General features: G+C 52.0%; 1 protein-coding gene across 1 annotated transcript in view; it reads right to left on the bottom strand.

The window, feature by feature from the left end:
- Positions 1 to 9,950, bottom strand: part of LOC106806668 (histone acetyltransferase p300-like) — a 45,019-nt gene that overhangs the window by 25,102 nt on the left and 9,967 nt on the right. The window contains exons 8-14 of the mRNA XM_014808680.1: positions 9,414 to 9,574; positions 8,719 to 9,092; positions 8,314 to 8,431; positions 7,711 to 7,867; positions 7,109 to 7,308; positions 5,826 to 5,915; positions 2,599 to 2,773 (exon numbers count right to left, since the gene is read on the bottom strand). Of these exons, the coding sequence (XP_014664166.1) occupies positions 2,599 to 2,773; positions 5,826 to 5,915; positions 7,109 to 7,308; positions 7,711 to 7,867; positions 8,314 to 8,431; positions 8,719 to 9,092; positions 9,414 to 9,574 (1,275 nt within the window). The remainder of the gene's footprint in view (positions 1 to 2,598; positions 2,774 to 5,825; positions 5,916 to 7,108; positions 7,309 to 7,710; positions 7,868 to 8,313; positions 8,432 to 8,718; positions 9,093 to 9,413; positions 9,575 to 9,950) is intronic.

Raw genomic sequence — 9,950 nt, 5'->3', positions numbered from 1 at the left:
CTATGACCTGGCACCTACAAGCGGTCCACGCCGCCGGTCTATAACACGCTGCCATTACAAGGGTTCGCGTCGCCCCTACCTTTGGCCCGTCGTGTTTTGGCCCCTTCGGCCATTATGAGCGCCGTGCGGCCGCTTCGAACTGACCCTTCCTGTCTTCGCCGCCTCCCGTCTTTAGCACTGACGGCGTCTCTTCCCCTACCTTCCGCCGACAGAGCCTGCGCCCTGCTTGTTTCGCTATGCTCCTCCGGCCACCGTCGCCTTACCGCCGCCTCCCCATTGGACGACGCCGGACGCCCCGCGGCAAGCGCGCCTCCCTGCTTGAAATTCGTACGACCGGCTCGCCTTCCACTTCACCACGACTCCCGCCGTCTGCATTCGCCCGGAGCACGATCATCTCCGCCTTTCCCTCTTCCCCGGCCGGCCGCCGAGCTGGCCAAACGGCGGCGCTGCGCGCTTTATCCATGGCCCCTCCTTCCCTCCGGCTCCTCTTCCTCCTCTCCTCCTTTTGCCCTTCTCGTACGGCGGGCCGTCAACGCACTCCTGCTTTGATACGACCGCGGCGCCTGGCTCTCCGGTCTTGCATCGCCGTCCATGCCGCCGCCCCCCGCCGTCCTTTGCCCGACGGCGGCCTGCCCTGACGCCGCAGACGGCCCCGGGCTCGCCTGGCACCGGCCCCTCCTTGCCCCGCTGCGCTTGAAAACAGAGATGATCAAGACCACCAGGGCGTGAAATGCGGCCAGAGCTCGGGAGGCGACGGAGGAGGACGACGAGAAAAAAAAACCAAACGATGCGCGGGCGGAGGTGTAAGGCGCCGCTCGTCCACGTTGGACCGCGTAACGCGTCCGCCGCTCTCGCACGAGCGTATCAGTGGTTCTTCAAACCTTTTGTTGATCATGTGCAACCCACTATTAGAATCTAGGATGGAAGCTTACAGGACCTCCCTCCCAGAAAAATGCACATAAGCAGCGCGCAAAACATACACAATTTTGCATGCCGCCTGGTTTCCACGGACCGCCCTTTGCAATCCCATCCACAGACCTCTTTGGCACCACCAGCGTTAAGAAGCCCCTGCCACTAGCATCATTCCCACTTTAGAACCTCCCGAATCCGTCTTCCCTGCCACGTCTGTCTCGACACACGGTGACTATGCATTGCCGTTTTCGCTCACTGATGCTTTAAGGGTCTTGTCAAGCTACTCTCGGGTTCAAGCATCTTCAGACGCTATTTCCCAGATCAACGCCTGTCTGTTCACATAGCTGCGCATCCGCGGGTCAAGCGCTCGCCGGACTCGGCTTCAATCGCTTATCCCTGTCAAGGTCCTATCTTCAAGCCGACTCTATCTGCATATGCTATCTCGGTCAACGCGTCCGCGGTCAAGCCACCGCGGGAGCTTGATCACCTGCTGTCAAGCTCGTTCTTCGTCAAACGCTGCGTCCTCATGTCCGGTCACACCCGGCTGATCAGGCAGTAGTGTCGCCGATCCGTCTGTCAAAGCTCGATTCTCGCTGCATCCACGAACACATATCGGCCTGCTATCCTCGGAGTCAAAGACTTATCTGTCTACGAAGCTTACTTCTGTCAAGCTACCTGCTACCTCTTGTCAAGCTTATCTGGTCAAGCTGCTTCGCGCACTGCCTGTCCAAGCTGTCCCGTCAACAGCCTGTCGGCTCAAAGCTATCTGTCAACTATCTCGGTCAAGAGCCTTATCTGCTTCATATGCTATCTGTCGAAGCTATCTGTCAAGCTATCTGTCAAGCTATCAGTCAAGCTGATGGTTCTGTCAAGCTGCTCGGTCAAGCTTGCTCGGTTCGAAAGCTATCTGTCTGTTCAAACTGCATCGGTCAAGCTATTCACTGTCCCAAGCCTACTTCCGTCGTCACGTCTCCGCCAGCGTATTTCTGTCAAGCCTTATCTGTTCAAAGAATATCTGTCAAGCTATCGCCGTCCAAGCCTATCTGTCCAAGCTATTCTGCTCCCAAAAGCCTATCCCCTGCTCATAGCTAGCTCCCCGGGCTATCGTAACCCTATCTGTTCAAAACCCAATCTAGTCAAGGCTATCTTGTCCATAGCTATCGGATCCAAGCGTTATTCCTGTCAAGCTATCGTGCTCAAGCGTATCTGTCAAGCTAATCCGGTCAACCTATCTGTAAGCTATCTGCTCAGCCTATCGGTCAAGCTATCTGTCAAAGCTATGTATGTCAAGCTACTCTGTCAAGCTATCGGTCAACCTACTGTGCAGCTATCTGTCAAGCTATCTGTCAAGCTAATTCGGTCAAGCTATCTGATCAAGCTATCGGTCGAAGCTATTCTGTCAAGCTGTCGGTCAAGCTATCTGTTTGCAGCTATCCGTCAGCCTATCTGTCAAGCTATCGCCGTTTAAGCCTTTATAGCCGACTGTACGTACCACTGGCGTTCGTTTTAGAACGTCACAATTCGCATCAGTGCATCGACATAGAACTCTCGCAAGCACCACTCGCGCCGAGCGCATTGTGGCTGCTTCTGCTAACGCGCCCATGAGCCTACGACGCGCCCGCCGCGCCAACGCGTAATGCGTTTATGGCGTGCGAGTGTAGTGTCTACGGCAGGGCTACGACTTACACCTTCTGGGGGAGAAGTGCGCTGGTGGATACAGGAACGGCCCACGGTCGCGCCGGCCATTGCACGCCTTGCGGCCTGTGCGTTGGGCACAGCGGACACGTTTGCACTGTAACTTGCCTTGCCCTGCTGCTGCCAACTGCTGCTGCAGCTGTACTGCTGCCTCCACCTTGTCAAACTGTCGGGACAAGAGAGAGAACGGTGGTTAATTAGTTCCTAGTGCCGCGCGTTACCTTTCTTTTGTTTTTTTTTTTTTGTCTGTTGCAAACTTATGAGCGCTGAGATGAGAATGGTGGTTTAGCTGCGAGTGATTGCTCGTGCTTTGATCACTGAACTTTGATAGCTTGTCGGTAGGAGAGAATGGCCTGGTTGATGCCTTGGCCAGCTCGGTTGCCTCTGCTTCGCCTTGTCACGAGCGTATCAGCCGGTGAGATAGAATGCTGCGTTAGCGCCAGTGTTGACCCTTTCCCCGTTTATGTCCGAGCCTCATGAGCGGTGAGAGAGGATGGTCGGTTTAGCTGCCATGTTTTGCCTTGCTTTGTCACGAGCTTATGTAGCGTGATGAGCAGGAATGGTGGGTTAGCTGCCTCAGTGTTGACTCTGCTTTGCTCACGAGCTATGAGCCGGTGACGAGAGAATGCGTGGTCGTTAGCTGCCGTTGTTGGCCTCTGCTTTGTCACGAAGCCCTATGTATGTCGTGTAGAGAGGAATGTTTGTTAGCTGCCCGAGTGTTGACTCCTTGCTTTGGTCACGAGTCTATGAGTGTGAGACGAGAATAGCGTGCGGTTTAGCTGCCAGTGTTGCCTTCTGTTTGTCACGAGCTATGAGCGCTGAGAGGATTGGTGTTAGCTGCCCAGTGTTGCCTCTGCTTTGGTCACGGAGCTGATGACGCGCTGAGAGAGTAATAGCCGGTTAGCTGCCAGTGTTGACTCCTGCCCTTTCTCACGAGCTACGAGCTGTCGTGAGAGAGAATGGTGGTTAGCTGCAGTGTTGCCCTGCCTTTGTCACGTAGCTATTGAGCGGGTGAGAGAGAATCTTGTATAGCTTGGCCAGTGTATGCCTCTGCTTTGGTCCACGAGCTATCAGTCCAGCGGTGAGAGAGAATTGGTGGTTAGCTGCCAGTGTTGTCCTCTGCTTTGGTCACGCAGCTATGAAGCGTGAGACGCAGAAGGGTGGTTAGCTACGCCAGTGGTTGACTCAGGCTTTGTCACGAGCTATTGATGCTGAGATGAGACAATAGTCGGTTAGCTGCCGTGTTTGACTCTGCTTGTCCACGAGCTATGAGCCTTGAGAAGAGAAACTAGCCGGTTAGCTGCTATGTTGACCTTCTGCCCCTTTTCACAGAGTATCAGCGTTGAGCAGAGAATGGGTGGTTAGCTGCCAGTGTGTGCCTCTCTGCTTTGTCACGAGCTCATTGCGGAGCGTTGTAGAGAAATGGTGGGTTAGCTGCCGCCGCCACGACTCCGCCCGGGCAACTGTTAAGTGTGACTTGCTTTGTCACAAGCTTACCTGAGCTGTGAGATGAGAATAGCGGTTAGCTGCCCAGTGTTGTGACTCAGCTTGGTGTTCACGATTTGTCACGAGCTATGAGCGTGAGAGAGAATGGTGGTTAGCTGCCAGTGTTGACTCTGCTTTGTCACGAGCTATGAGCGTGAGAGAGAATGGTGGTTAGCTGCCAGTGTTGACTCTGCTTTGTCACGAGCTATGAGCGTGAGAGAGAATGGTGGTTAGCTGCCAGTGTTGCCTCTGCTTTGTCACGAGCTATCAGCGTGAGAGAGAATGGTGGTTAGCTGCCAGTGTTGCCTCTGCTTTGTCACGAGCTATGAGCGTGAGAGAGAATGGTGGTTAGCTGCCAGTGTTGCCTCTGCTTTGTCTCAAAACTATCAGCGTGAGAGAGAATGGAGAGAGAATGGCCAGTGCTGCGAGTGACAACCAATGGCACACACGTGCGAATCAGAGTACTCGAGGGAAAGGCCCCTAGACTATTCTGCATGGTCCACTCAGGTTGCCTTCACAACCCCACCCCCAACCTCCGCTGCCACAAGTCGACGGCATAAATGTTTAACGTGCAATGTTTAACGTGCATCAAAACATTTTAGTTGCACAATCTGCTCGTAAGCACAGTGCCGCAAAGAGAGTGTTCATTAGCTATCAACCTGGTTTTTTTTTGGCTACAGTTAGCATTTGTGTTAGCAATTAAACCTGATGATTTACGGCGTGATGAGTATATACCGACCAATAAACTGTTCGGGGTTTTCGTTTTACTAAAAAATAAAACGAGTTGCAAATGTGAAATTCAACATTCACACGAAATTTGCAGTCTGTTGAATGACTTATTATGATACTTATACCTTAACAACGAGTATAGCAAAACTGTCAAGAGTACAATTGATCAAATGTTCTGAATACATCAATACTGCAAATTCCCCTGCAATTCAGCTGACCGACTATTTGCCGCAGACATTAAAAACACATGGTTAAGAAGCAGGGAGTTAAAAAGGGGGTGGGAAGTAACTTTTGATAAAGGACGTCCAACAAAAAAAGACAGACCCTGCACTCAAAAAGTGGGAACATACACTCCGTTCAGAACTAGTTCAAAACTAAAGCTAACAATGATGAACAAAACTGACTATAGGAATGGCTTAAAAATAATGATAAAATAAATTATAGAATAATAAATAAATTATCAAACTATCTGCTGCACACTACTACCAGTACCAAACATAATTGTTAAACACTCAAAGCAATATTGAATTTTTTAAATTTATTATCATGTATAGCCAAAGTCACAGGAAATCCCACTATATGGACACCCGCCTTCAATCAGGGTGTCTGACAGTAAAAGTTCAAAAAAGATATCGTATTTGATATGTAATTCAAGCATTGAGCTTTAATTTCTGACTGTAGCTAGATTCGTTCCAAAATATTGCCAATGATAAATGCAGCTGGCGGTGGCAACTGCAAATTCACTGCATTTCAGCAGCATGAATTTCAGGAAATAAAAATGGAGACCAATAACCAGCATATGTGCGCGCACAAGTACAAACACGCTCGTTGCCTACAAATCAATATGGTGCAAGGTCGCTGCGCGCACGGCTAACAAGCAGCGGGCACGGATGATTTAACAAGGCCCAGACGTACGAACAAACACGCAAAATCGTCACTTGACTGCAGAAAATGTGACGAATCACGCATGTATGTGCGTGCATGCGCATGCGCGCTCTACATACCTGAAGTCTGGTTTGCAACTGTGACTGCTGAAGCTGTCCTATACTGGTTGGCGGTAGGTTGGTCACGACTCCCGGCATCTGCGAATTAACCTGAAAGTCCATGCACACACTGATCAGAAACCGTTCACGCTCCACACACCGATCACACACCGTTCACATACACACATCGTACACACACTCCCAATGGTTACACTGCAATGTTAGTAACTTGCTGTCAGCCACCAGACATTAAAAATCAAATTGTATGCCAGCGTGCGCATATGGCCGGTCGGTGATGACTCGACAAACAGACAAAACCCACGAATGTCAACGTGAAAGGATCAATCTAGTGCGACTGTTTTGTTCACAGTGGGCAATTCTTTTGCGATGGTCAATAGACATCTACATATATTCATATATCTACATTAACATGTTTGCCAGTGATTATCTAATCGCATTGCGCACGATTCCACTACAATAACGTCCTGACGGCAACTTTAGTCCTTTGTGCTTTCGATTTGCGAAAACGCATGAGCAATCAATACACGTGTAAACGTGGATACATTATGCGCAGGGTGGGGGGTGGGGGCCACTGCTGTCCTGAACATAAGCAGTTAACATGTTATGCTGACTGCTACTACTGCTGCTGCTGCTGCTGCTGCTGCTGCTGCTACTACTGCTGCTGCTGCCGCTGCTACTGCTGCTACTGCTGCTGCTGCTGCTGCTGCTGCTGCTGCTGCTGTTGCTACTACTGCTGCTGTTACTGCAACTACTGCTGCTGCTGCTACTGCTGCTGCTGGTGGTGCTGCTACTGCTGCTGCTGCTGCTACTGCTGGTGGTGCTACTGCTATTGCTCCTACTGTTGCTGCTACTGTTACTACTACTGCTACTGCTGTTAGTGAAACTACTGTTGCTGCTGTTACTGCTGCTGCTGCTGCTGTTGCTGCTACTACTGCTGCTGTTACTGCAACTACTGCTGCTGCTGCTACTGCTGGTGGTGCTACTACTCTTGGTGCTGCTATTGCTGCTACTGCTACTACTACTGCTACTGCTGTTACTGAAACTACTGTTGCTGCTGTTACTGAAACTAATTTTGCTGCTGTTACTGCTGCTGTTACTGCTGCTGCTACACGAATTAGCGCAGAACTAATCAGCACGCACAATTGTAGCATCCCTAAAAACCAAACGTGTGAAACACCCACACAAATCCACTACGTCAAACTGCAGCGAAACCGCACGCCCCTCACGCCCCCGCCCCACGACCCCGCTTCCCTCGCGCCCGCCCAGCGCACGCACATACGCACCTGCTGGTTGTTCGACGGACTCATGGCCCCGGTCAGCGACATCAGGTTGCTGGCGATGCTTGCGGGGGACATCAGCGGCTGCGACGGGCCCATGCTGTAGGGCAGGACAGGGCTCATCGACGGCTGCGGCATGCGCTGCCCGCCTCCGCCCGCTCCCGCGCCGCCGGGCGCCACCGCGTCCGCACCGTCGATCGGACCGTCTGCACGCGCGCGCGAGAAAAAACAAAAGGCAGTTGACTAACTTCGTTAGCGTTCGGTCGTCGATCGCGGCACGAGAAAGAAAAAACACAAGGCAGTTGACTAACTTTGTTCTTAACTCTCGTAAGAAACTTCGTTTCACGTTCAGTTGTCCATCGCGGCCACGACACTCATGGGGTTGCCATGGCAACCCTTTGCATGGACGGGGGGGGGCAAAGAAAGATGCACACCTCACGAGTAACGAGTTAATATTTATTCGAGTAGCAGGTCACTAGTTTTATCCTCGATAAGATTTTTTCGCGCCGTTCACACTCGAATCTACACTGTTTACGAACGGCAATACATCGCCGTAACTACACGTGCGTCTAAAACAACGCGCCCACTCGGTAGAGACGCGTACGTACTTGTGAGTGTCTGTCTGACTAGCTGCGGGTTGGACGGCGGCAGCGGCGGCGGCGGCTGGCCGGGAACCTGGCCCACCCGCGCGCGGTTCTTCCACTTCTCCTCCAATTCCTTCTGGATCTTGTAGATCTTCTCAGCCAACAGTTGATAATACTCCTCCTGTCAGTGGTTACACAGACAAACATACACATTAACATACATACATATTATACACAAAGCAACACGCAGCAACCTTTGCCACAGGTATTTACTCGTGCGAGGAACAAACTTAACTGGAGAAACAGTAATAATAATAATAAATAACAAAATAAAAATAACAGTAATAATAATAAAAGACAAAATAATAACATAGAACAATATTATTATATATTTATGATTATTTAAATTCATGTCAATGAGCTCTCAATAATGCGAGATCTACTTGGCAAATTCTAAAATTGGTTGCAGTTTACTTATTTTACAATTTATTGTGAATTTACATTTTCTTTCAAAGATACAATTTACTTATATAAGACACCTAAACTAGGAATTTCACAAACTGGAATAAGATCCAGGAACGGGGCAGGCTAAAAAACGAAGAGGAATGCGAAGAGCAATTCACTTACCCTACTTTTGGCAGTCTCGTACATGTCAGCCTCAACTTTTTGTGCATATTTGACTAGATTTACCATTCTCTTGTCATGGTAGGCATTTGGATCAGGTGCAGGAAATATGGCATGCACACTGAAACACGCGAAAACAAGCATCACGCTACGGCGCAGTCAAACATAACAATCCACGCCACACATCACGAGATCTCGTCACGTTAACAACTACTAACGATTCGCATTCTAAATCCCATCGGGTAGTTTTCACAGATGCACCGCGCCGATCACCGGGCGTAGACATAGGCGTAGTTATTCGAAATTTGACATGCGACCGTCAAATATCCTCGCGGCTCATCATAAATTCCCGTTCTCACGAATCCGAGACGTAACCGGGACAAACAAACGATCAAACAGACCACTTACAGCTTCTGCACCAAGTGGCTGCGCAGGTTCGGTGTCACGCTCGCGTGCCACTCCTTTGGTGTCGTCGCCGGCGGCTGCACGATCTTCGGCTGGAAGCCGGACTGCTGCGGCGGCTGGCTCAGGATCTGCTGCTGCTGCTGCTGCGTCAGCAGCGGGGGCTGGCTGGCGACTAGCTGTGGCTGCGCTCCGGACGACATCGGCTGCGCCCCGCCCGGCAACTGCGGCGTGTTCGGTGGAAGCTGCGGCGGCGGCGGCGGCAGCGGAGCACCGGTGGACAGCGGCGGCGTGCCCGTGGCCAGCTGCTTCAGGCCGGACAGCGATTGCACAGCGGTCAGGTGCGGTTTTCCTGGCAGCGGCGGCCGACCGCCCGAAATCTTCGAGAGCGAAGGACGGAGTTAGTAAACTGCGTCGAGAATGTAATTCGGGATTTCAATCGAGACTCGTCGGTATGGGCGAGACACGTAAACACTGCACACGCACACACGCACACGCACGCACCCACACACGCACATGCGCGCACCCACACACGCACACCCACAAACACGCGCACGCACGCACGCACGCACGCACGCACGCAGGCATACCCCCGTGTGCACCCACACACACATGCACACACGCACCCACACACACGCACACACGCACCCACACACCCACACACACACACACGGAGGTACGACTCGACCGGGACAGCCTACCTGGTTCGCCTGCGACTGGGCCAGCTGCTTCCACAGCTCCGTGTGCATCGCCGGTGTCGTCGTCGGCTGCACGGCGCCCGGCACGGGCACGGGCACGGCCGTCCCCGCCCGCAGCTGGAACCGCTGCGCCACCTGTGCCGGCGCCACCTGCCTCGTCAAACCTGCGATAGCAACGACGGCGACGCGTTAACGTTGTGCCGTTACGGACGAGAACACGACTGGGGTTGGAACAACAACGGTGACGCGTTAACATTGTGCCGTTACGGACGAGAACACGACTGGGGTTGGAACAACAACGGTGACGCGTTAACGTTGTGCCGTTACGGACGAGAACACGACTGGGGTTGGAACAACAACGGTGACGCGTTAACGTTGTGCCGTTACGGACGAGAACACGACTGGGGTTGGAACAACAACGATGACGCGTTAACGTTGTGCCGTTACGGACGAGAACACGACTGGGGTTGGAACAACAACGATGACGCGTTAACGTTGTGCCGTTACGGACGAGAACACGACTGGGGTTGGAACAACAAC

The sequence above is a fragment of the Priapulus caudatus genome, unplaced genomic scaffold (assembly GCF_000485595.1).
Source record: "Priapulus caudatus unplaced genomic scaffold, Priapulus_caudatus-5.0.1 Scaffold173, whole genome shotgun sequence".
NCBI classification, from domain to species: domain Eukaryota; kingdom Metazoa; phylum Priapulida; class Priapulimorpha; order Priapulimorphida; family Priapulidae; genus Priapulus; species Priapulus caudatus.
The sequence above is the reverse complement of the archived record's forward strand: the minus strand, read 5'-3'. Positions and strand labels throughout refer to the sequence as shown.